This window comes from Dromaius novaehollandiae, chromosome 6 (genome assembly GCF_036370855.1).
Source record: "Dromaius novaehollandiae isolate bDroNov1 chromosome 6, bDroNov1.hap1, whole genome shotgun sequence".
NCBI classification, from domain to species: domain Eukaryota; kingdom Metazoa; phylum Chordata; class Aves; order Casuariiformes; family Dromaiidae; genus Dromaius; species Dromaius novaehollandiae.
In genome coordinates this window covers 44,262,940-44,290,753 of record NC_088103.1, presented here as the reverse complement: position 1 = coordinate 44,290,753, position 27,814 = coordinate 44,262,940, and the positions used below count along the sequence as shown (strand labels likewise).

The following is a 27,814-nucleotide window of genomic DNA, read 5'->3' as shown; positions in this document are numbered from 1 at the left end:
TAGTCCAGTGGCCTAATCTGGCTTGACATCTCTCTGGTTCCCCATTTGGCCTGGAAACATCAAGCTACTGAGACAATAGTTTGAGGGAAGGCATGTACAGACCCCAGACGCGAGTCCAGTTGTCCAGTTAATAACACTCAATAGCATGTTCCTATCTCTATTCAAACAGAAAACTGGTATAACTACAGGGATGTGCTCCTAATCCAAAAACATCTGTGCTCTTTAACTTACGTCTTTAGTGGCGTCTTCTTCTTTTTTGCGGGTTTATTTAAGTTTTCTCCTTCGGTTCCATTTGTTTCATTGGCACTGGCTGGTATCTCAAAAGAGGCTGGAGATTTAGAAGGTGAGCTGGCTATCTTAGAAGAAGACTTAAAAGGGTCAATAGAGTCCTCGCACATGTCTGGCTCAAAATTGTAGGTTTGTTGAGGCAGTTTGGGAGATTCTTGCATTTTTGTACTAGAAGAGAATGGGTTAAAATTGGGATCGTCCCACTTGTCAATATCAAAAGTGTAAGAGCCTTTCGTGATAGGGATGTCGTTTGGATCAGCGGGTGACTTGGTTGGTGTAGTTGGAGCATTTTCAAGCTTTTCCACTGACTTTTTAGTCTTTGGCCTCCGTAGTGGCATTTTGGCACCAGGCTTTTTACCTACTTTTTTGGGAGGAGGAGTGCTCTCTTGCTGGTCTTCACTGGCACTCCTTTCTTCAGAATAATCAAATTCGAGCCTCACCGCAGAGCCTTTGACTGGAGGGTCTTCTTGTCCTCCAGTGTCGGGTGGAGTCACCTCCACAGCCTCTGGTGCCGTTGTAAGAGGTAGCGTTTTCTTATTGGCAGGGGGGGAGTTTTGTACTTTGCTGCCTCCAGTGCTAAATGCACTAATCCCTTCAAAACTGTCTGGATCCAAAGGGTGGGATCCTTCAGGCACAGCTGGGGCCTCCTGTTTCTCAGCAGAGATTTTAGAAGGTTCAGTACATTCAGGTTTTACTGAGTCAACCTTTGTTTCAGATACTGCTTTTTCCTCACCTGGGGCAGAATCGGCTTGACTAAGGTCAGATGGTTCTTGTGGCGTTTCCTTCACTGGTGGGGCTTCTACAGGCTTTTTTGCTGACTGCTTCTTTTTCAAGGAAGCTGGCCTGGGTTTCTTTGTTCGCTTAAGGGTACTAGAAGCACTACTTGAACCAGTACTGTACACATCTGCTGCCGGCGTTAGTGTCTCGTTATTGCCAAGGTAAGATGCTCCATCAAAATCACTAGCTTGCAAGCTAAGAGACCGAGATAACGTAGATCTGGAAACTGGGACAGAATCGGTAGACTTTCTTCGTACATTCGCTTTGGGGTCACGATTCTTAGTTTCTGGAGAGCTCGGTCCTAAGGCATGGAAAGAGTCAACCAACTCAATGTTATCAAAGTCCAAGTTGTAAGTTCCACTGCTGGCTATTGGCTTGTCCTCATCGAAGACAGTAGAAAAAGAATGGGAAGGGGGACGGAAAGGGCTTTCTTCAACTGATTCACTGTGTGACACATCAGTTACGGATACAGTATCTGAACATAATCCTGTGGGAACAGACAGAACACTTGGTGAATTATAAACATTTAAAAAATCAGAGCTTAGTAAGTTTTACTATAATCTAATATTAATATAAAAAAAATAAAGCAAAAGGTTCAAATCATACAAATGGACCAAGAAATGATTTAAGGACATACAAACTGAAGGAATATTTGCAATACATAGTCTAGATTGATGGAGGGGAAGAGGGGGGAAGAGAATCAGCTCTGTTCTTTCCACTAAAGGATTCAAGGCAAATTTCATGAAAATACAAAATACGCAAGTGTAAAAGCCTCCAGAGCTTAACTAAGTGACAATTAGTTTAGAGGACAGAGACATGGATATAACTATAACATATGCCAAATACCAGAAATCTGAACATCAAGCAGTTTATCGCTCACATTGTGTACTATCATAAAGAGTTCACTGAATTATGTCAGAGCTCTTCTGCAGTAAATTTCCTGTGAATTGGCTGGTGCTTCAGCAATTACATGTTGATCCATAAGTTTTGCTTCTCATGCACTATTTTTAGCAATTTCCCAGAAGAAAAAACTATGGAACGTGACTTTCTCTCCATAGCCCATCAATGCTGCTCCTCTTTCTGCCCCAAGCAGTCAATACATCCCACTTCGACCTCATAATTCCAAATGTATAATGAGACATTTTTACCATGAATCACTGAGAATTTCATATGAAATAAATTACAGTAAAGATAATTAGTCAATTAAACAACTGTACAAATATTCTCAATTGCAAGTCTTCCATAAGAAGGACCACTAGAAACTACAGATAATTTAAAACACATTTCTCAAAGTGTAGTTTTAATTCAATGATGAAAATACAATTTTATACACAGAATAATAGATTAAAACTCTTCAACCAAAAATCTTCTCTTTGTAATTAAAGATTTGCTTATTGAATGGAATCCTAAAAGGGTTTATAAAGGTCTCTCTACTGGGGATAAAACTACATTGGACAAAGCAGAAAAATAGACAGTATATGTCTAAAAGGTAAAAAAGCATATAGCTAGGAAAGAATGAAGATGATGGTCATTTCTGCCTTTCAACATGTTCAAGTTCATTTCCAAAATGTTCTACAAATCCCAGACACGGTATGTCCCTGCTGTCATTGTACTGCCATGTATGTGGATGTAACAGTCAGTCAGTCATCTTCACCAGTGTTCTATGTGCCTCAGCCAGGGTATCAGAGAGCTGGGAAATCCCTCCAGTTCTACTGACACAGTCTAAGCTACTGTAAGCTAGCTGGCCTGTACCTAGCAGCTGAGCTCTCCCTGATGAGCACAGCAGCAAAATGCTGCAGTATTTCCTCTCGACACAATTTTGGATTTTTCATGCTGTCAATGCTTGCATTATACAGTTATAAAGAAAAATACAGTCAAGCTAAAATGAATGCTTTGCTCATCCTTAAACCAGCTCTGGGAAATTTCTACACATTTTCATTTCAATCTTGACACATTTTGCAAATTAACTTCCATTTTGCCCAGTTACATTCATTAATGTTTTTCATCAAGGCAGCACAGACAATTAATAATTACTTTTAGTTAGAACCTATGAATGGATTAAGAACAGAAAAAACAGGGTTTTCTTAGGAAGTTATATGTCTGCACAGAGATTACAAGAATTATTATTTTTGAATATAAAGAATAGAAATTTTTGAAGAAATCAGATACATTTCCCCAAGAAACACCTTAGAGCAGCATCAGGCATTTTCAGAGATTTTCAAAGAAATGACCGCTACATGGTTTCTCTTTTAAGACTGTAAAGTTTACTCAGTTACATCAGTTAAAAAATAATGTTTTACTGTGGGTTTTTTTTGTAAATTAATACTAATAAGGTGGAAGTACTTCAGGACAGTATATTTTTCTCCTTAATCTCCTTGGGGTTGTGCTCACTTTCAGTCTGGCTGAATGGTTATTAAACAGACCTGGTCTGCCAGCTGAGCTGGTGTTCATTTCACATACAGACACACACACACACACACACACACACACACACACTCAGATTTCGGTTAAGGGGAGTAATGTGTACATTTTACACCAAAAAAACAGAACTGCACATTAAAATAAACACTGGTGTATCTCTAACATGTCAGCAGAGTACAAATCTAGGTCAGCATGAAATAGAAGGGGGATCTGAACAAGAAGCCTTCAGAAAATCATTTGTTGTTTTCATTATGGCATGCGCCAAATCATCATCCTATTGAGGCCCCCTTGTTCAAAGTCAGTACAAAACGTATGTAAAAAAAATAAAAGAGTTAATGGCCTGCAGGACTTAGAATCTCAAAGACACAAGTGATGGAGCTGGGGTTAGGAACACATCACAGAAGCAGAGAATGTACAATGTTTTGCAGCTATTCAAATTAAAACAGTATTCGAATTCTGTATGCTCCACATATAATGCAGCACTTTAATCTTATTCAGTTGCTCATTTCATAACTTCCTCCTAACCAAATCCTCTCCTCATAGCATAGATTTCTGCAGAGGGCAGCCTGAGTCACTGTGATATTTCTACTGTTTCTTTATAAAACAATATGTGAAACTGTATGAGAAAACATGGCTTTTGGTAGAAATGAAATGCTGCTATTGTACTCTTCCTGCATTACATCAGAATTGACTCCATACTACTAACAGTAGAAAGGCAGCAGAGGAGAACACGAATGGTACCCACTACTGCAAAACAACACAGCTTTATTAGTACAAAGGGATTTTAAGACCCCTCTTTCCTGGCATTAAAAGCATATCCGGACAGCAGTGCAATTTATCTTTTTACGTTGTAGAATTAAGCAAAACAGTATTATTAATTACAGTATTTTATTTAAAATGCAGTTTGATCACAAAAGAATGTGCTACATACAAACATATCTATGCAAATTAAGGCAAGATTTGCCCTGGGAAGAAGCCCTAAAAAGAGGTTTTAAATAAGGTTTATGCCTTGCATTGGCCCATAACAATGTACTGACAGGCCACAATAAATTATACTGGTAGCATATGTCCCCAGGTAGATACCAGATACTATAAAGCACTCCATGGACAACTGATTCATGAGCTACAGCAGGGGAAGTTATGTTGTCATAAAGAGCAGGTGATACCTGAAAAACCTCCCATTTCATTCATTAAAAAGGAAGGTCCAAATTCTGCTCCTACCTCAAAGAAAATTCTAGGATTTTAGGGAAAGTTTGTCTGGATCAGGTATGAAGGAAAAAAAAAAAAAAAAAAAAGACCAGACTTCTTTCATCAAGGTACTGAGAATTCTAAGCTAGAGCTGGATGAAGTGTTTAATGCTTGGCATTTTCATCTATCGCCTAGCATGGCAGAAGCAAAGGGAAGCTAAAAGGCTAGAATAAAAAAAATAAAACTTTGCATTAATAAAAAACATTTTCTATTGTTGATATCATCAAAAAAGAACCACTAATTTATTTTGCTGGGCAATTACAGAGACGTTAGCTCCTGTTTTTGTTGTACATTATAAGTCACCTAGATTTTGACAGCACTTCAGATCATGACAAAAAAGCTTCAATGTCCTGCAACGGCACTGAGGTAGACACATATATCACTTAACTCAGCCTTCTTTTAAAAAACAAAAACTCACAACACAAAGTAGTCTGAACAGTAACAAATCTCATGCATGTGGTCTGAACTGTCCGCTGATGAGGAAATCAAAATTTTTATGACATTACTATCACTGCTGCTTTATATTGAACATGAAAGGATAGGAGGCATTCATAGGTTTAGATCGGGACTAGTATTATCGTTTATATCTATCTTCTTACAGCCATAGGTAAGAAATGGAGAAAGCTATCAGCAGTACTTGCAGAAGAAGCTATAGATGTAGCCAAAGCAAGGGCAGGAGCTGTTTCATTTTGGTGTAGTATCAATTTCTGCTTTTCTCTTCCTCACCTGCAGTGTTTCTTCTATACCCGCATTCCTTCCTCTCTGAATACTAAGGTACCAATGCTGTGAGGGACCGAGGATGCAGCATCTTGGGGCATCCTGTACCACAGTGCAACCAGTGCACTTTTCTGAACTGCATTCACAGAAGAAATATTTCCAAAAAATTTGGAGACAATTCCAGATTTGTTCTAAAGATACTTTCGGGGGAAGAAAATGAAACATCAGCACCAGCTACTAGCTTACTGGAGCTAAATCTTGGTTATTTCTTTATGAATAATGAAAATATATTAAGGAGTTAAAACATAAAAAGCAGTTCTAGTTATTTTAACATATTTTTCCCTTTAAATTATGACATCTTACGGTTGAGCTGCACTGTGTGCCAAGACAGTCAAGCATTTTTTTCCTCTGTTGACATAACTCTAAAATAGGGGGAAAAAACAAAAGGCTGAAAATAGAAGGCCTTAACACTGGTGACTTATAAACAAAAAGGAACACTACATTGCAAGGCTTAGAAACAAAACTTAACCAGACCTAATAAAGCAAATACAAAGGAAGTTAATGCTTCTGGAGAAAAACAAACCAACAAATACCCTTGAAAGATAAGTATGACATACAGACACACACACACACACACACACACACACACACACACACACACACACTCCATTATAATGAATCTCAGTACAGTATTAATGACAAGCACACTTGGCCTACAGCATATAGGAATTGGAATCATCTAACAGGACACATTTTGAAACACAGTTACTTTATTTCAAGTTCCTGCTTGTTACAAAAAGTCTTTGAAGTAATGAAATCAATTAGTAGCACTATTTTTAAAATTTTTATAAAAATATCTTTGCCATTCATTCTGAGAGAAAATGCTGGATATAAAGTTTATTTTAATTTTTTTCTGCATCAGACTTCATGAGGAAAAACAAGGAAGAAGAATGTTTTCCATGCCAAAAACTCAATTTGTTTTTGTCTGGGTCATCATATCTCTACCGGTAAGCCTGACTTGAAGTCCTCAGAGAGAGGAAGGAATCAAATACAGGTCTCCCATATCTTGACCAGTGGGCCAGAACACATAGATGGGACTACAATTCCTACAGCTCCTCTGTGTATATAACTTGATGTAATCAATCAATTGGGGGAAGCAGGGAGAGGAAAAAAAGACCCTGCTGAGGCAAGCATTCCTGTCCAGAAACAGGGAATTTGGGAGCTTGCCTTGGCTTGGAGAATTTTCTGGTGCTCAGATGCAAAGGAGAAGAGGATGCTGCTAGAAGGAGCTGATGAGACAGGCTGGGGATCTGCAGTCTCCTATGCATTCATTCTACCTGAACAGGATCAGCGGGTACTGGGGAGTGTGTGTGTAAAGCATGTGGCCTACAGAAAAGCACCTCAAACAACAATTTAAAATGCTAGCAAAATTTTAAAACACAAAGCATCCTCCAAGTCATTTGCCTCAACAGTATAACCCACGTTCTCCACAGCAAACAAAATATTAATGGAGGAATGGAAGGGCTCATTAGTGACACTTTGTCAGGTTCAGAGGAGCTTCCCTAAATGCTCCATTACTCCTCTGTTCCTCCGGACTCTTCCCCTGATGGAGGCCTTCTCCTTGTCCTGACTCCCCAGTTCTGCTCAGTTTGCTGCTGATGGACTGGAGCCATGCAGCAGGTTTTACACCGCCAGGAGCTGGCACAAACCCAGGATGAATTTCGCTATATTCCACTTTCATCATATTTATTAAGCTAGCACTGAAGCCAAGCTAATTAAAAACTCTCCTTTTGGCTTTCCAGCAGTGGGGTCCAGCTGTTGTGCTGATGATATCATGCAGCATAACTGCAACCGTCTGCATAAGTAGCTATTTTCAGTTACAGATGAAACAATCCTTTAAACACTTAGTATGCTTCCTTCTTCCACCCAAACACACGCTCCATCACCAACCTCATTCAGAAGACAAAGTCATGTGGCTGGCAAACTAGAACACCCAGCTGGATGTTGCTTTCTCTCACTGTGTGCCAGGCTCTCTGGTACCCCATATTCCTTATGCCTCTTTTATTGAAACCTGTTTATTTAGGGGTTTGGTACCAATGAAGAACTCCGCTTCAGTGGCCCATAAACTCTCAAGCAAGGGCTCATTTTCTTTGTATGCAATCACATGCATAACCTATGAGATAAGTTAACTACAAGATAACAGTTACTCAAGTGGTTTTTAAAGTACAAAATGTTTAATTGTTCACATTCCTGAAGAAGCTTGCAAACACCTAAGTTACAGCCTTAGGAACACCAACATCTTCTAAAAGATTTCAGAAACAAATAAATGCTCTGTGTTGCCCTCCTACATTTGAAATCTTTCTGCATTACATGTCGTCTTTTCCTCACAAAAATTACCCTGCATTTTGCATAATTTTGGAATGCTAAACATAGCTTTATTATTTTGCAGTAACTTGCCTCCCATGGACAAGTTTTATCTGCAAATGAAATGCTTTAATCTCTGCAGAACAAATACATCAAATGGCTTTTAATATACTACAGTTCACAGTGGTTATAAATAAATGTATTCAGTTTCCTCTCTTCCTTCAGGAATATCAGAAAGAAAGCAAGGGGAAATCTGGGATATAGAGAGAAAAGAATCACATGTAATAGGGAAGCACATGTGTAATCAAAGGTTTGAAGATAATCTACTGCAGTAATTAAAAACACATTTCAATCCTGTTTATCATATCCATTCTTTTGTTCTCTCAGCACTTATATTATTTTGTAATCACAGAAATTAAGGCCAAAAAAATAAAAAAGAAGATGAGGAACATTGTTTGCTACAATGCAGAGGGATCTCTAACAGTAGAAAGGAAAAAGTGTCACATTTCTTCTACTTCATTTTTCTTTTGTGGAAGCAGTGTCTCAGACATCTTTTTAACTTCTTATAAAGTCATATCATAAATAATGATCTCAAGGAGTGTTCCTTAATGCGTGAGTCCCAGAAATGCTTCAAGTGACTCAAGACATATTTGTCACTTCCCCAAAGATCTAAATCAAAACTCAGCAGGCTTTATAATCTATTCACCACTCATGGATTTTGCTTCAACCACTGCTAAACATAGCCACTTCTGGGGTGGAAACTTTAAATCATTGCATGGCAATGCTACACATTCTTCCAAATGAAGTACAAATGAACTTTAGTCTGCTGAGAGTAAAATCACCTTTATGGAATTTAGCTAGGTGACCAAGCTATCTTGCCTCTCTGAGGGGAAAAAAAGAAAGCATGATAGGGAATTTCATTTTAAACTGTAGAGCTGTCATCTAACAACTCAAACAAAGTCATTTTAGGCTCCTTGCTAACACAGCACTTTCTACTCTGCCATATTCCATTACTCAATATGGAGAGAAAAGAACATTGCATTTTTAATGCAATATTCCTTTTTCAGTATGTTCCAATTTTTATGCATGTGTATTATACACACATTCACACACAGTCCTGTGTTACTGCTATTAGTATTAGCTCCATGATACAATATATTTTTATTGAAACTGTAAGAGCTTTTTATTCACCTTCTACTTCAGATTTCAGTACATTTGAAAATAATATTTTATTAATTGTCACTGTTAATGATGCTAACCCAAGTATCTGTATCTCATACCTCCTTCCTCTAGTCAACTGACTCTGCAAAGCTCTTAAAATACTGGGAGAAGGGAATGAAGTTCAACTGATCAGGAAAGAAAAAACTTTTTCTAGTTTTCCATTACTATTCCTCAAATATCATGGACTGATTCCCCAATGCTTTATTCCAGAAGGAGTCAGGGGTTTTCCTCTCAGCATGGATAATGCCCAGCACACAGAAACTAATTTAGGGAACATTTTATTAGCATCCATTCCTTGTCTGTGCTAACACAAATACCTCCCTTTAGTTTCATCTTCTTCAGTAACCAGTCCCACTCATTATGGGCTCATTACCTGTGTCTTCCAAGGGCAGCTGGGGTCTTATTTCTTGTTCTGCTATGTCTGCTACAACTGCTGCTGCTGCTTCGGGAGGTGGTTGTGGAGGTGAAGGTGGAGCCTTTACTGGTGTAGTGGACTCTGGGGTCTCAAATGCTTCTTCAGAGTCAGAGCTCCTGGGTAAAATCAAACAAAAGAAAGAGAGAGAGAAAGAGAGAGATTCCTTAAGAGTCTTGACCAGTGAGCAGAATGAAGATTCACGTTTGCAGAGAACAAGTCATACTTGTCAATGCAGGCTTTCTGAGCTGATGGCATAAACCTCAGCCATGAGGCTACCTCTGCATTTTCCAAAAGCAACCCACAAGGAGATTTACATCACAGTATGATTTCTAGAGTGGAATATCATGCTCATGGTCTTCTCCATAGAAATCTTTATGTCACTTAAGATTTCTTTGTGTTACAAAGGTGGACACGCACTTGGAAATAAATCCATCTCACAGAGCCTGTTTTCTACTGTAAAGGAGGCTCAACCACGAGGACAACACTAGAATATCTATATTAGTTTCTGAAATTTCTTTGGTGCAAGTGTACAAACTTCTCAAGAGAATTTCATAACTTCATCATTTCTCAGTTTCAAAGAAAGACTCTAAAATAGAATCAAAGTCCTGTGTGTGCTCCTACAGGTAAGAGAGCACGCACTGAAATAACTGAGGTGCAGCAAGCCTTTGTATATCCCATTACCATGGAAATACTATATTTGATTTTAGCAGAATTTTTCCATAGCCCTTTAGGAACAGTAAGTGTATGAGTTTGTCACACAAGGTAAGACAACACTGGAAAACACGGAGTCCTGGTATTGTCAATAAACCATTTCCACCTCTGTGTGCTAATGCAGGCACAAAAGAACAAAAGGACCACAATGGGTTGGTCCAAGCACAGAAAGGAAACAGTACACAAAATGGAGCCAACCAAATGAAATGCAAGCCTGAAAGGAAGCAGCTGCGCAAAATGATGGGTAACCTAAACATTTAATGAAAGTCTGCATTGCACAAGGACATACAGTTTGCTCTTACAGGAGCACCACTTTAAGGAAACTGTCCCTCTAGATCTGAAAGCTATAGATTTTCTTTGTTCTTAAATCAAACTTAGACTAAATTTTAACTTTAAAAAAAATTATTTTGAAGCTTTTTTTGCTAGCAAAGAGTGAAGTAACAATGGTGTCTTCTTAAATATTGAGCAAGCATTTCTGCTGGCCAGAAGCAGATTTTTCCCCCTGGTCCGCAACAACGTGAATTGAACGACACGTCAGCTTCCTGAAGGACAGGCCTGACTTGCCAGTTTCCAGGGACTCTCTGCAGGGCTGCAGTCTCCTCTGCTTCTCACAGCTGTCCACATCCAGCACGCCCACTGCACTAGGGACAAAATTTGCCATGAAGTGAAAAGCCATTTCATCCCCAGAAGCATTCTACAAGCCATGCTCATACAATGCACAGAATTAAGAACTTCTCTCATTTTGTTCAAGTTAAAAAATAACTCTGAGCTGCCAGATTCTGTGTGGTTTCTTGAAGCTCATGGCTATCTTAGACCATTCCATGTCAGAAGAAGTACAAGTAGAGGATTCGCATTCTATTCCACTTGCCTAAATCTATCACAGCATGAAGCCTTATGCATGCTATAGAGGAAAAGTCACTCCTGATAGCTTAAGGGGCAAGGCGGACCCGATCCTCCCCACTGCCTCTGCAGTTTCTCAGTGAGGGCTCTAGTCTCCTCACTCACTGCCTCGGTGCACGCCACAGCCTGGAATCGACCTCTACCTCCGCTGTTGTTTGTTGTCTGATCACCTCCACACCTGTACAAAGTGAGGAGATTTCAAGTAGCTATTAGCTTTGGATGCTTTTCTTATTCTGTTTTTTTTTTTCTTTCTTTTTGGAGAATTCTTTTAGTAAACTTTTGTCACTATTTAAGGAACTGCTCAAAAATACTGTGTCTGGCTGTCAATTATATCTATTGCTGCAACTTTGTGTCACTGCTTAAACCATATCACTCACCAAGCTACAGAACAGAACAGACTGACTGAAAGAGGTGGGGTGTGGCATTTTAAATTATATCCCTTCAAAGATACACCACTCCTTAAGTTCAAAACATTTTAAGCTTAAGAATAGTTACAAACAAAGAGCTTTTGTAAATAAAGTTACACAATGATTATTCAGCAGAAGAATGTTTTCTCCTCCTTTCGCAGAGCTGGTTCAGGAAACTTAAATTGAAGAATCACAGAAAAACAGAGTTACAGCTTGATACTCTTCTAGCATAGACATGTTTCTTGTGTCATTAAAGTAAATCTAAAAAGGTATCACATAAAACAAAAAATTAAAGGCAATGCAGTCTCTCTGGATCTCACGTGACTGTGTTATGCTGTACAGGATTAACATTTTTCACTCTTCATTTCTAACACAAATAGTGTTGATCTGTAATCATAAAACAGTAAGAGCTGCATATGTTCAGATGCTTTTTCCTAACTGTCTCTATAGCAGGTACATCAGTAAATAAAGACATACATAATATAATGGAAACTGAAAAAAACCTCTATTTTCATGTGCTATTCATATCTGTAACTATTTTGTAAAAACTAGCTTAATGGCACAGTTCTGGGCCCTCCTTTATTTTAATGATATAGAGACTTTACTTATGTTTATCTTCCTTTTAAATGAGCTTGGATGAGGTGGACATAAGCATTTCTTCAAACAAAGGAAGAATCTGAAGTAAAGAGAAATGTCTGCTCTTTTTTGTTTACCATGTGAACACGAGCTTCCATTCTGGGCACTTCCCGAGTCTGTGGACAGACAGTTCCAATGTCCAGCCTTCAGCACACAACTTTGTTTTGCTACAGTTTAAGACTCACAAAAAGATTCTGATGCAATACTGCTAATTTTCACCTGTGGACCTCCAGAAGCAGCAGTGTAACCAGCAAGAATTGCCTTTCCTTAATGAAATGCTGCTGAGTTTATGAGGTGCACTCATGCTAGCAAAATAAGATACCTAGCAAGGAAATACGAAGGGATGCTCACTATCAGAAAAAAAGTTCTCTGTCATAGCCAAAGGGTCTATGGGCGAGAGCATAAAGCCTGGAAGTACCTACGAGGACCATGCTCCAAGGTCTATGTTACATATCCTGGAAACCTGATACCCTGTTTTCAGTCAAGTCACCTTGCCTAAGTGGAAACATGCATGCTCTCTTTTGCATAAGGTTGTTTTAAGACTACAGTCTTATTTTCAGACTGTAACAAAAGACTTTCCCAGAACAACAGAATTTCCTGTGAAACAGAAATTGCGTATTTCAGCCAGTTCTATTCACAATATCTTTTCTCTCAGAAATACAAGGAATATACAGAAAAAGTAATGCTGCTCTACAGTTCATGACATAAAAGAGATTGCCAAATGGTGATAAGCTGTGAGGATCAGCACCAATTCAAAGCAGTACTGCCATGCAAGGAGCAGCTGCCACCTCTTACTAAGGAAGAGCTCTTATCTCATCTAGAGTATTATTCTGAAGCCTGAAGCTCCAGTTGAGGATAAGGTGGGGTGGGAAACATGGGTTTATGTGACGGAAAACTCTTGCTGGCCCTGGTTTGTAAAGTCATCGATACAGGGCATGCAAGTGCAGAGCCCAAGCTTGCAGGAGTAGTTTGTGGGAAAGCAATGAATTAAATGCTACACAGGATGGAGCATACATTCATGCACTTTTTTAGTCAACTTGGGAAATTAGTGGGAGCTTGCTGTAAAAATATTTCATAGGTATCTTTCCATCTGTATCCTTTGGGTTTTGTACATAATGGACAAAAATGTAAAAAGCTATGGATGGTAGAAACTACAAAATGATTAGACAATAGTAATTGAATACAAACTGTCTAGAAATATACTTCCAGTCCATCTCTTTTATCTTCCTTTCCTAAAGATGGTCAGTAAACAGTAAATACAACACATACAGACTTTCTATGATGCAGAGCAGCAAGAAATGCAAGAATCATACATCACACTAGATCAATACAACCCTGGCAGCACTGTATCAGCTTGTGAAGAGGGAGCGCTCCCACTCCTGCCTGGAAACTTTGGGGTCTTGCCTGGCCTGTTATACAACTCTCAGGAGAAAATAACGAAGGGAGGGTTGACCCTTCTTCTTCACCTTTGGCCTTGTGAAAATCCAGCCTTATAAGATATATTACCTTTTCTTCAGTAACCCACAGATGCTTACAATTTTAGGTCCTCCCTTACTTCCAAATGAAAAATAGCTTCCTTGTAACTAGCTGGAAAGCATTCAGTATGAAAGAATAAGACTTCTTCATTCCACTGCCTCTGTTTTCCCTATTCAAGCATTACAGTCACTAAAATGAGGTAATCCCTGTTGTCACCTGGTGACTAGGTTCAGTAAAAAATAATTTGCAGCAGAGCTGTTAGAATGCCTTCAGCCATATCAGGAACCCTGTAATTTGTCTCAAGTTTTTCTAATATTTACATTACAGCAGTATAAGCAGTGTAAGCATACATTCAGGTTTTATTTAGCAGGAATGGGAAAAAAGGATGTCTGATATTTAAAACAAACAAAACAAGAGGTCTATAGTAGAGCTTTTAGAAAAGGGCTAAGGTCAGGAGTACCATCTCCTACTGACAAATCCAATGGGGAAGATTTAGAACTAGTATGTTCAGAGAGCTCCACTGGCTTTTGTGGAGTTACTTCCCCTAAAAATCAACTCTACACTGACTTTTTATTTACTATATAACCTCCTTCAGAAAAAAAATCATACCTAACTGCTTTATCGTGCACTGAACCATTGGTAGGTACTGTGTACTGCATGGAGAGGAATAGTTGTGTGATATTTTGGAGTTCTGAAGCCAGTAGCTGGATTCCCTTCATCTTCTAAGAGCGCTCTGTGCTGGGAGTGGGGAGGATGGGATGGAGCCAGAACAATTGCTTTCTACCAGCTGGGGACTGCGGAACCACAAGTAACAATATCAAGATCAGCTTCATGGTGCTCTGTTCTGCCAGAGCTAAGCAGAAGAGCCTCTGTCTACCTATTTTTAAACTCGTATTTTCATCCAAACTTTGCTCTTCACTCAGACAAAATAAGACAAATTTGCCTTATTAATGCACATGGCCCAGGTTGATTGAAGTCTCTCATACAGAACATACAGACCTGCAATCAAACCTGCAGCGTTACTGATGTCCAGCCATCAGTCCACCAAACTGATCCTGTTGTTTAAACACTGACCTCTAATTATGTGCAGGACTTTTGGAAACTTGCAGAGAAAGTGACTGTCTCAGAGATGAGTAATTTCTCATATTCTCATGTCTTTCCTCCATGATGCTAAGCTATTTGATCAATTTAACTAGCAATAACTTCCACAGATTTTTCTTGACATACAGTTGTAGTTCTAAACATGTGAGGGGGAGGAGAGAGACAGAGATATGCTGTATTATTTCTTCATCTCACCTTTGCATCTGCAAGTTCTTGGCAAGTGGCTAGAGTTGCACTTTAGGGCCCAGGTAAGACCATAGCAGAGTCACCTGCAGATTTGTTCCCTTAGGCCTTAATAATCAAATAACAAATAAAAGTGCATAAAGCACATGCTTCTTTTAACAAGTGGACATTATCTTGAGAACCCCACAATGCTTGATTCCCGTGTTGAGATTTCTGTACACTAAACATGCTAGCAGTATTCCCAGATGAACAGGGAATCCAAAAGCCTTGCAATGGAAGGACCTGAATGAGTAAATACTGGATTGTTGATTCATGAACACTATCTGTGGCAACATCTAAAAGCAATGCATAGATTCAATTAGATCTAGCCCACAAAAACATCTGCAGCTGTTATATTGAAAACTAAGGTATACACTTCACGTCATTATTTATTGAACAATTTATCATACACCAGAGAGGAATCTAAATCAGCAAGAAAAAAACAATTCCTTACAATGTTCGATATAGTATTGAAGATGAATTTTGTTTTTCATGACTGTAATCCCGTTGGGAGATGAGCTGGAAATAAAAAGGAGGAATGAGTTCTGTACTCTCACTTCCATCGATCATTTTCGGATATGATCCTCATAAAACCTGCATGAATTATTCATCTGGGCTACTGATGAAATCAGAACCAAGGACGCAGGACTGGCTCTGCACTTCAGAGGTCGATCAGTTTGCACGTTACTTAAACGGGCACAGACACTACACTGATGAGAGCCACACAGACTGACAGATTTGAAAAAATCCCCAGTAGCTTTAAGCTTTAGGGTTTCTAAAGCCACAGAGGCAAGGCATTCACAGATGCACATTAATTTCAGTCAAAGTTTTTCCACCGTGAACAGCCTAACAAAGCCTTTCCAAATGCTGGTCAAAATCCTGGTCCCATTTTTCATAGTACAATTGATTTTTCCATATAGATCTTAAAACAAAAAACAAAAAAAACCAAACTATCACCACCACCAAAAAAAAAAAAAAAAAAAAAAAAAACACCCAGCAACATGGAAACGGCATGTTTCAGTGACAGATCTCTCCAGAGTGAAGATCAATCATACTCTCAACTCCGCCACTGAACTGCTGCATGGTTTTAGTCAATTCGCTTCTATTTCTGCATCCACCTCAAATTTGCCTCATCTAATGGGAATCTCTTAATGGCATGAACAGCTAATGCTATAAATTTATGCAGACTCCAGAGAAAAACAAAACCAAAAACCTTTCAAGCTGCTGTAGTGGTATATACTACATTTGGGTTTTTACTCTTCTATTTCTACAAAGTACAATAATGGATGATCTCCTATAATTCATCTTGTGGCATCACTCATGTTGCAGCTACAGAACTCTGAAATACAAAGTTGCTTTTTTCTTCTTTTTTTTTTAAACACTCTTACAAATACAGCTCTGGATCAAAATTCAAAATCACCAAGAGAGCCCAAATTGTAATTCATTTCCTGGAGACTAAGTCACCAAATTAGGCAAGCAGCCATTAGCCTAGCCTAGCTGAACCACGCACTCCCCCAGCCTACTCACCAGGCCAGGAATATTCTATAGTTGAAACAAAAGGTTATTTTTTCCCCAGCACCAGGTTAGGGTAATATCAAAGATACGTTAACTTTTTTGTATAAATATTTTTGTACAGTATTTGCCTCCTCAGTAACTCCAAGCTAACATGACATTCCTCAACTAGCTTCTTTTAATATTATGATTGTCACTGTTTGCCTACATGTTTTGAATATCCAACAATACTGAACAATTAAAATTTTAATATTACATTTGTTCAGCAAGCTGTAGAAAACATGATGGATACAATGACAGATTCACCTGGTTATTTTATATATTAGATATTAATCTTTGGTATCGGAATTAATCAATCTATCAAGCCTAGTATTGAAGGATTTCTTACACGCATGGTATGAAAAAAACAACACAGCAAATAGTGTTGAGCATACCTCTCACACAAGCAGTATTTCCCTTCTCTCCAACAAAATACACCATTAAAATGATAAAACTTCTCAAAAACAGTTCAATAGTACAGATGGTTCTGAAAACTTTTTGCACAGAGATGAGCAAACCCATTAACCTCAGCCTAGCCTATCAAAGCTAAAGGATCAGTAACTTATCAGAGACCATTTAAAACCATCTGCCTTGCTCCCTTCTCTTTCTCCCCATGGGGAATGTTCTCAGTGCCGGACTTCACTATTATATTGAGCCGGGGGGTGTGGGGGGGTCAAACATGTCACTTCCATGTCACTGGACTCTATTTACAAGACATTTCCTTTAGGGACACATTTCTGGCCATTAACTATTAATGGACTTCTCTCATGCTGTTGTAAGGTTATTCAGTGATAAGATCATCTATCCTATGATTAAATTAATTCACAACAAGCTTATACTGCGAAGAGACAAACTGCAAAACCAGTCACAAGAAGATGCTGAGGAGGAAACACAGTCAGATCATCAACCTTGTCTTCATCTCAAATCCTGCTCACCGTGGTGTAATTCTCTTGCCTCATCATCATTATTGCTGATTTGCACACACAAGATGAGAATCAAGCCTTATGTGCGATTCATGCAAATAAAATAATGTTTGGTATCCACAAGGTAGCCATAGCAAATGTAAAGTGTATTTTCCTCTGATGGATTCTGAGGGTCTGCTCCAAGGAAATGCAAAATGTCCCAGACTATAACAGAAATAAATGGGAATTCACAGCTTTCTACAGTTGAATCTATATTAAGCAAGTATGTCACTCCCAGGAGAATTCTTTCATCTGCTATATGATACGCATGGCATAGGTACAGAATATGTATGCATACATACCAGAAATGGCGCTTAAGCCTTGGGCTACTCACCTGCCTTGCAAAATTGGTGATATATTTTATAATTTCTGCCTTGCAAAGCCTGATTATCAAAACAAAAAAATATTTTTCCTCATCATAGGATTATTTCACTTTAGACTACAGTGCTGAGGGATCTTCCTACTCTCATATAACACTCATAATTGCTGCCCTGTAGATCTCTCCTCGTATTTATTTTAAAACTAGATGTGGCTTGGTGGAAAAATAGGTACAACTTCAGCTTCTTGCATCAAGGTAATTTAACATAACTTTACAGAAGACATCCTCCATCTGGGATGAAGCCAATTTCCTAGGTATCTTCATTCTTTATCTTGCTATCTTTCTGATACATTAAAATCCCAATACAAATAATGTAGAACAGCAAAACAGCTAGCAATAAAAAAAGGGTTTTTTTCTTTTTACAAGAAGAATATACCATAATCAAAGTTGGGAGGTTTAGATGGAAATTATGTTTTGCCATCATGGGCTTTTGCAAAGCAAAACTAATATTCCTTAAAATCAGCTGAATTTCATCCTCAACAGAGGTATTCTGCCCAACATAAGAACTGGATAAATGCCATGTGACCATTTTATGGCTTGAGCTACAAAGCAACAGAGAAGTATACTTTTCAGTTTTCACTTAGAAATACCGGTTTTATCAAATAAATCCCATTCCACTGAAATGACAGAGACCTACATTAGTGCAATGCAATTATACAAGAATTCATACTAATGCAGATGTGTTCAGAGAGCAGGGCAGGCACTACTCTCCAGAGAAGGATTTCAAGATTATTTCAGCATAAATATTCCTACAAATCCTAGGGAAAACATGGCTCCGCAGAAAAACAATCAATATTACATCAAAGGTGATGCTTCCCAGCCCATAAATGATGGGACATGAGAAGCACAAGGTTTAGCTTAAGGACTCAAGCGAGGAGGATCATCCTGCATTATGCTCAGAAGCAGCTAGCGTTATTTTCCTGCTTTGTGCAGCTTTCTGCTTCTCCTCCTTGCTGTGAGCCCAATAGCGAAATGCCCTCTGTTGCCCCAGTGCAAGTCAGACAGTTCAGCTGGACTGTTAATGACTTAGGCGAGCATAAATTTGGTGCGAGTGAGCAAGTATGGCTCAATTACATACTGGTGCTGGTGTAACTACCGAGGGGCTTCACCGTTCCTCTCATGGCATGCAACTTGCGACTTGGACAACTTAGTGTCTGACTGAGATGCAAGAATCTGGATTTTCGGTTTTACATAGGTGAGATAACAAATAAAATGCCTTGGCTTATATTTTCAAATTATTACGTAGGACTTTAGCAACGGGAAATACATTGTGTGTTATCCAAACCACACAGGTCAGCTTTCTAGAACAAATTACAAAAGAAAATCTATGAATTCCTTAAACGTTAAACACACACTATAAAAAGGGCAATTTTTCCTCACAGGATGGTTACATTTACAGAAACTGCAGCAGAGGAGAACTAAGAGGGCATAATCAACTTAAAAATAACACTGATTTTTGTTTTTTAACCTATTACATTACAAGTAATCTCCTTATCATAACTGAGACGGGGAGAAGGAATTATTTTTCCAGCTTTTTCTGCGTGTTTATTCAGCGATTTTGAGAGCATTTTGTGCAGAAGCCAAATTCACACTTCCCCCAACAAAAGCCATTTCCTGCTTTCACACAGCAACAAGAAAGAAATATCTCAAGCTGTGGGAAGCCACATCTGAAGAAAAAAAATTTGAAGGCTGCAGCACTGAATACTTATAACAGCTCTTCAAACTACTTAACTCATTTTTCTAACTGATTAGCACCAAGTTCCCTCTATTGCATTAAATTCACATTAAAATTTTCCTTTTTAACACTTTTTCTGAGATCTAATAGGGTTTGTTTTACAACACTACTGATACCAATGAATGATGAAATTAATCCCCATTCTTTCTGACCAGCCTGCTTTTCCCTTTACTGGCTTCAGTCTGAATAATGAAAACATCTATGTTACAGACACAGGACTCAATTGAAGGATTTGTACGTTTTTTAATCTCCGTGCTCTTTTCAGAAAGATGATTTATTCTCACAGGAGTAAGAGGAAAATATCATTTAAAGATACTTATCTTTAGACATCACGACAACAAATATACTAACGTGTCACTAAATAACCAGCGGCTGCTAAATAGTCAAATACACAAATCTCTTAAGAGACAAGAAGAAACAGTCAACATACAGGATACCCCAATATCCAAGCCAGAAAATACTTGCCATGAAAATAGTTACAATCAGTTAATACGTAAGAATCCCAGTCAGTGCTGCACTTTATTCTGTGGTTCACAACACTGTTAGGTTAGGGATAGGTATTTGAATCAGTAGTTGATGTTTAAGTATTTCTTACTCATGACAGATACCTTTCCTTTACCTTTAGTACCAAGCTCTAAAGTTTTAATCCAGGAAACAACAGCTTGCTAACTATGCCCTTAGAAAGGAAGCCAGGTGCCTGGGATCACAGCTATACAGCATCATGCACAGGCCTCAAGGGAAAATAATCAATAATTCATTGGGAGCCAGAGCCACACATTTGCAATTGCTTTGCTTATTGGAATTACCTTTGGAATTAGCTTTCCACAGCCACATTTCCACAGCAACTGTGAAGTGCAAAGATAGAAGACACATGTAGAAGTCACTGAGAAACCAGCTGATTTTGAGAGGCCTGGAGGTTCATGAAAATAGTGATATGTGAAAAATTGGACTGTTTTTCCTTTGTTGTTGTTCCTTTCACAAAGGAGAAAAGGGCGAAATGGAAGGTGTGGGGGGGAGTCCATTTAACAAAACAGGAGAGAGAAGAAGAGCTCCTCTGCACCAACCTGCCCCTATCCTGCCTCTTTTACCCCTGCACAGCTCTATGAGGCTGTGCAGAACTTCGCACAGATCCTCACTAACCTTCAGTCTTTTACTTCAAAATGTGAAACAGCTGCACGCCTATAAACACAGCCAGGAAGCAAGAGGAGCAAAGGACAGAAACAGGCTGAACCTCTTAACAGGGAGGGGACAAAACAACTTCATCAGGCATCAGCTTCCCTTGGTTATTTCAGCTCCTGACTTAGGGGGCGGGTGACACACTTCTGCCCACACTCTGGCCCTGTGCAGCTCTCCGCCAGATTTCTGACTTCAGCAGAGCCACAGTTTTACCTCTCCTGTTTACACATTATATGCTGCCTCAGCTCTCTCGACACAATGAAACTGTCCCTTACTGTAAGTGCTGTGAGAAAGCCCTGCTGAGAGAGGTTCCTACAACACAGTACAGTAGCATGCTGGAAAAAGCCACGGATGATTTACAGTGGCACCTCACCAGGTGGCAGCACCCTAGATGTACTTCCCACCAATATAGCTAAGGCGGAAAACAGCAGCTCCAAACTTTTTCTTCCAATGCTCCAGATTTTGAAGAGGACAGTCCTGCAGCTTAAAAGTTAAACACAGGAATTCAAATTCCTCGTTCGTCTTCCCTCCTCCTATAGAAATCAAAGTGTGTTCCCATCACAGCACTGGATTCATTTTTAATGAGAGCAATAAACTTAAGAACAATAAACACAGGTTTATACACTGAAGCAAATCAAAACTCAAAAGCGGGTGCTTCTTTGATTCTAGCTACTACTGGATTTCAGTTACAATCTGCTCTACATTTAACCACAGATACAGGCTTTTGTTTAGAAAAGCTTTATCTCACAATTTGAACATAATTCTAAGGTTGGAATCTCAACCTTAGATGGTTCTTCTTAAATGAAAGAAACTCGTTTTTTTCCAAAGTTTCGTCCCAACAGAACCAACAGCCCCAATTCTTTCTCTCAAAGGCAAGAAGATTCCTAACCACTCATTAACCTCATTAATCACACCTCTTAGCTGAAGGAGGCGAGCTGTAACAAACATTACAGTGGGGAAGCAACAACAAAAAAGCTCTGCTCTGAAAAACTATTACTCTGAGGTCTGTCTCAGAGATACCTAAAACCAAAGCTAAGCTTTTAGACAGTCTACACTGCAAACTTCACTTGGGTTTCTAGAGCTATTCTATCTCAGTATTATCATCAAAGAACTTTCTGCCTTAAAAGAAAAAAACTGAAATGTCATAGACTGTGGTCTGCCACACCACTTTTTTCCTTGGAAATTTTTCCATAATAAAAAGGTCAATTTTTGTTTACTTCTGAGAGTAAACGGAGGAACCCAAATTTTTTCAAAGACACTCCAAGTTCCCCCTAAAAAATGTAAATTGCTTTGAAATTCCAGCTGCAGTTAAATACTGCCTTTTGCTGCTGAAAAGTCTGCTTAACTGAACTGCGTAAGAGGTTTGTTACACAGCTAAATCTGTACAAAGTATCAGAAATGAATAAGAAAATGACATATAAGTTATTAGTAAATACAAATGCTCTCTATTAGCATAAGGTTTTAAAACAAAGGAAAATTTTTATAATAGAACTATTTTTCCCATGTACTATAATCACGTTAGAAAAATGTTTAAATCACCCAGACTATCAAGTCTTGAAATGCACAGCATTGAAAAGCATCTTTGATTTAAATTTAACACGCAGGTACTTTGACTGCTGGGTCAAGCAAAGCAAAAAGCAAAAGCTGGAAGTGACAGCCACAATGTAAGTGCAGGAATGCCTTTTCATTCATGTTTTTACTGTCTCACATCACTTAGCATTTTCCAATTTGCCTGCATGTCATAATACATAATAGACAACAGCAGCCCCGTTATGCATGGCACAGGGCAAATCATTCAGTACAGAGAGCTTTAAAATACACACGTATTTGCCAGATGTGTGGCATGCCTTGCTAATAGAAGGGTGAGTGATTCTGGAGTCTTTTTATTTTGTTCTCAAGTCTAAATGTGACCTGCCTACTCCCAGTGACAGATGTAGTGGTTGATGTAATACCCTTTCATATCAAAGGAAGCACTGCTATTGACTTCAGAGATGAGATCCTTTAGGTTCAAATAAAGGAGGCTGGTATAAAAGACAGGAAAGCTTGACAGAAGAATTTGCCTGTTACTGCTGGTCCATTTTCTTTTAAGTAAACCACCCCCACGTTTTCCAGCAATTGGCCCTACTTAGTAGAAAGATCTGGAAGATAAAGTGTGTTCTGCTTACTGATGGGGACAGTTATTGATGATTGTCAATAAGCAAGAACAAGAAAAGAAAACCTAAGCAGAAGTCTAACATATGCAGAGCTCTCAAGACTGTCTATCAAGAAGGGATTACTAAGACTAAGTATTGATGCAGCAACAGAATTTCCCTTCTCTCAAAACACCTGAATTATTTTCAATACTTTCAATATAAGTACTTTCGCACTCTTGAATGTATTATTCATCAAAATCATTTCCCTACACATGAGCATATAAAACTGCACAAATATTTAACCAGACTATTTTTTTTCAAACTTTTAAGGAACATACAGTAGATACTTTTAAATTCTGGAGACAGAAAAATACAAAAAGTAGCAGCAAGCAAAGGCTGTGGTTTTGTATGCATACACTAACTGTTGTTACATACACAGGCACACACACCAGCTACTCACATCTCTTATGCACAAGGCTGTGTGAACCCAGCTTAAATTCTTCTGAATCTTTTTAGTAACCAACAAACAGAAAAAGGACATGCAGCTAAAGAAATACTGAAAAACAGCCTACAAGGACACCAACGTCTTGGCCTGCCACCAACGAACAGTAACATTCAATTTCTTTCTTGGGGTCTGATCCAACTCCCACTGAAGTCAGCGGGCATTTCACCACTGAGTTCAGTGGGAGCTGGCTCAGTCTTCAGTCATTTTCCTGTTGGACTGGCAAGGGATGAAAATATTATAGAAATGGCATGTAGGGCTCCTGATGGGAGGAAATAACACATCATCAACCCTTTAGCTGATCAAGAAACAGGCACTGAATGGAAATCCTGTCTGGTTGCTACAGGGAGAGTGACTGTAGTGCTCCAGAAAAGCAAGGTGCAGTTAGTGCCCAAGAAAGTGCAGTTAGTGCCCAAGAAAAGGGAATGTTTTGAAACGGAGAAAAAATAAAATGATTCAGAGATGCCAACCCTTTAGAAGAGCCACCAACATTTAAAGAGCTATCAACGACTCCAGTTTTCTAATGCTCATGAAGAATTACCAAAGGATAGAAATATATTACTATTAAAAAGAAAACCACTGGAGTGTAAGTGATAGCACTTGGCAAGCTGAATACTGTTCATATCCTGAGGAAGACAAAACTGATATCTTAGTGTGGAATGAGTGCACAGGTAAGGATTCAGTCACATGTGCAAAAGATGTAAGCATCTGAACAAATGCACACACACTGAACACCATCATACTATCACTTGCTTTTATTTTGACTGAGTCCATTACCATTATCTGACTGAAGCAAGCCCTTTATTCGGCCAAGGACATGACCACCAGGATGCCCACTCCAATTTGCAAAGCACATGAGTGCTTATAATATCAGTAGCAAGGTCTGAACCACATCACTTTCATCTGCAGTTAACTTTTATTGTCATGGGCTTCCCTTGGGCTTTCCCTTCCTATCATTCAGAAATGTCTTTTTTTTCTTTTTTTTTCTTTTCTTTTCTTTTTTTTTTTAAATAAAAGGTCAATTGTCTACTGCCAGGGACTGAGCTACTAACAAGCCACAATGAACCACAGAATACCCAGTCTTGCCAGTGTCAAAACTCTTATTTAAAATACTTTTATCCCTGACTGAAACAAATTTACATTAAAATAGGGGACTTTGCATCTACACACAAACAGAGCACATTTAATCAAGGATACACTCTCAAATCTTAACTGAGGCTCCTTTTCAGCATAAATTATGCTGTCTATTTCAACAACATTCACTATTTAGTATTTAGTGCAGACTTCTATCATAGGAGACTTCAGAGAAACTTTTAAACAGCAGCTATTTAAAAAACTTGTTCATCTTTGTGCTTTTTTGATGCTAGCATAAATCTATTTCAGTGATGATTTCTGATTTACACCCCTTTAATCTAACGAACTCCAGGCAGCCAAATCCAACTAAAGCTATCTCCATTTATGCAGCCAGTCTCTTCTGCTTGCTGAGTGATCACTTCAGGGAAGCCGTAACTGTTGCCTGACTTGCCTGGGACACAGCCAGATGTTTTTTGTCTCTGAACTACCATTGCCATCAAGCAATTTGCTTGTGCGTGCAAAGTAAGTTAAATGAAACCTTATTAAAAAAGCCTTGGTAAAAGTTATATTCTAATTAAGGTATAAAGTCAAAACTTCACATCAGAATTGATTACCATTACATCCTGTCATGGAATTCTTGTTTGGGGAAAACAGGCCCATACTTTCTCAAGGATAAGGAAACATCTCCAAACTTATCATATTTTTAAGAGTACGTAGTTGGACTTAAGAAAACAGTACATGCTCTAAGTGATTTATTTAACACATGATGAGTAATACGTTCCACAAACTCTTCCCAAGAGCATCAACATTTATTGAATGACTTCTGAGTTAAAAGTATATCTGTTGCATGTTAGCCCTTAAAAGATTATATTGAAGCCCCACAGCAATAATTTTAACTGCAAAAGATCTGTATATTTCTGTATAAAAGGAGTCATTGAAAGAGATGACAATGTAATTGACTCGCGTGCCTGAATAAAAAAAAGAAAAATACATTTTGATCAGCATGTTCATCAATAGAATGAATTCTTAAAAGACTGAAAATAGTGGATGAAAACACTGAACATTGATCTAACTATACCCCTTTTATTGCCCAGTCCTTGGATCACTGTTAAAAATAGACACCGGTCTGTGTAGATGAAAATGTAATTTACCATACTTTAAAGATAATGAGGTATTTATTCCACTGTATCATTAAAATGATGCTGCATATAGGAATGCTAGTGCTATTAATTGATGAAGCTATTAACTGGTGAAGCTATACACCACAGGAACAAAGGATGCAGAAATCCTGTTAGGCCTGTATCTTACAAATATAGCAACGCAGTATCAAGCAAAGCTATCTGCAGATACATGGGAATATGACAATAGGGAGCATATAGCTGTTTTGTAAGGCATATTGTAAGGGCAAAATCCTCACTCACTACTCTGTCATTCCCCATTGACTCTGAAGCTCTTCTTCTCTGCAATATACAAATGATGCCTCAACTCTAATCAGATCTACCTTAATAAGCAGATACTACATTTTAAAACAAATTAAAAATGACCTACATGAGACTGGTTTATATATTAGCCCTAGCAGACACATACATAAAACTTGCCAAAATACATGATCAGAAATTATCTCAGTGTTCACACATGTTAAATAAATATGATCTATGTACCTGAAAAGACAATAGGAGACAAGAAAATTCTTCTAAAATATATGAAGAGGTAAAGGCCACTCTCTAGCATGCTACCTTAGTAGTTTACAGGAGGGGCAAAAAGAGAGACACTGTTGGCTAAACCGACAAATTTTCAACTAATAAAAGACAAAATCTCATTTACAAATGGGAGATGACTCTGCTACTTCTGCATGTGTACATTTATATTTGTGCATTTTTTGCATATGTGATTTGGTCTTCTGAAAAGGTGATACACTGTTCTGAATAACCAACAATTGTCTGCCTTTTCCTTTTTTTCCCCCAAATAAATGTACCCTTCAGAGTTGGCCTTCAGTGAGAAGAGATCTAAGGACACCTTGCTCTTACGATTCATCACAGGATATAATACCAAGACAGTAGCTGATGTTGACAAGGGTGATGTGACCTGAAAAACAGTATTTGTATAAAGAAAAGCAAAGAGAAGATCTGGAAATAAAAACCCCACAAAAACAAAAAACAGTGAAATACAGCTCCATGCTGTCCATTTTAAATAGAAAACACAGAGGTGGTGGGTTTGGGAGGGAGGTGGGGGTTGTTTTTTTGTTCACTGTAAATGGTCATTGCATTTGACTGATTATGTACCCAAAACATGAAAAGACAAAACATATGGTACACAGCTATTGCTTGACACAAATGAATTGAGGTGGTCAGTCCAAACAAGGTGCCTATGTGCTAGGAAAGTATTACAAAATGCAACTCACAAAATACAGCAAAACCTTAAGTATGTCCCCAGCTGAATGCAATTAACATTAAACAAAGGCCTCAGACACAAAAGTCAGCTTCCTTAATGCACCGCATAGGTTAAGTGCAGCAAGGTTGCAGGCCCAGCAGTACAAAAAGAGGAAAGCAAAGGGAAAGCACACTTACATCGCCTCTGACGGTTCCCGGTGCAGGCTACCTGTCTGTGCCTGCTGCAGAGACTGCGACCCTCCCATCCTCAGCGTGCCCTTGAGCTGGAGCTAGATGCAAGCAAGGCCAGCTTCCTTGGTAATTCCACCAGCGAGAAGCCCTGAGAGGTCTGACTGTGGAGAGGCTGCAACACTGCAGTGCAGATGGAAACAGCTGCTTGCATCAGTGGCAGCAACAGCAGAAACACTCCAGCAGCAGCTTCTCTTCTCTGAACTGTTGCCAGTGCTTTTCTTTTTTTTTTCCCCCTGACCAGATGAACACTATTTATAAAATAAAATAAAATCCCAGCCACCGTGACAGGCTAATCATATGCTAAACATCAGTGATCCAAGCAGCTACGGCGCAAGCACCTCTATAAACAGGACTACTGGCTATTGAAACTGGCTGGGGGGGTGGGGGGGGGGAGGGAAGAGAAGAAGGAAAAAAATAAAGCAGACCCTCCCTTTAAGCACACATTGTCAGCTACTGTGGCTCCCTAAGGACCTACAGGCAGGACCATTATATTGTGTTGACTCAGCTGATTTGAAATGCAAATGCATGTGTGCTCTGGATGCTGTGCATACATTTCCCTCTAATAACACACAAGTTCTACATATTGGGATGACTGCAGAGAGGATTAATAAATAGGATGGCTGCTTTCTTCATTCAAATAAATGAGCTCATCCCTCTTGCAAAAATGGAATCTTCCATCAGGAAAGTAGGGAGAATATCATGAGCAGCCAAGGTAAACAAGCCAATGTGGAAGCCTACCCTACCGGAGCAGCTCCATCATACGAGCTCAGAGCAGTTA

The 27,814-nt window shown here is 38.8% G+C and overlaps 1 protein-coding gene across 9 annotated transcripts in view; it reads right to left on the bottom strand.

Annotated features, from left to right (window-relative positions):
• The window catches only part of TACC2 (transforming acidic coiled-coil containing protein 2), a 136,005-nt gene that overhangs the window by 37,223 nt on the left and 70,968 nt on the right, over nt 1–27,814 (bottom strand). For all 9 annotated transcript variants that reach the window (XM_026114965.2, XM_064514337.1, XM_064514335.1 and 6 more), the window contains 2 exons: nt 9,410–9,567; nt 232–1,552 (listed from right to left, as the gene is read on the bottom strand). In XM_026114965.2, the coding sequence (XP_025970750.2) occupies nt 232–1,552; nt 9,410–9,567 (1,479 nt within the window). The remainder of the gene's footprint in view (nt 1–231; nt 1,553–9,409; nt 9,568–27,814) is intronic.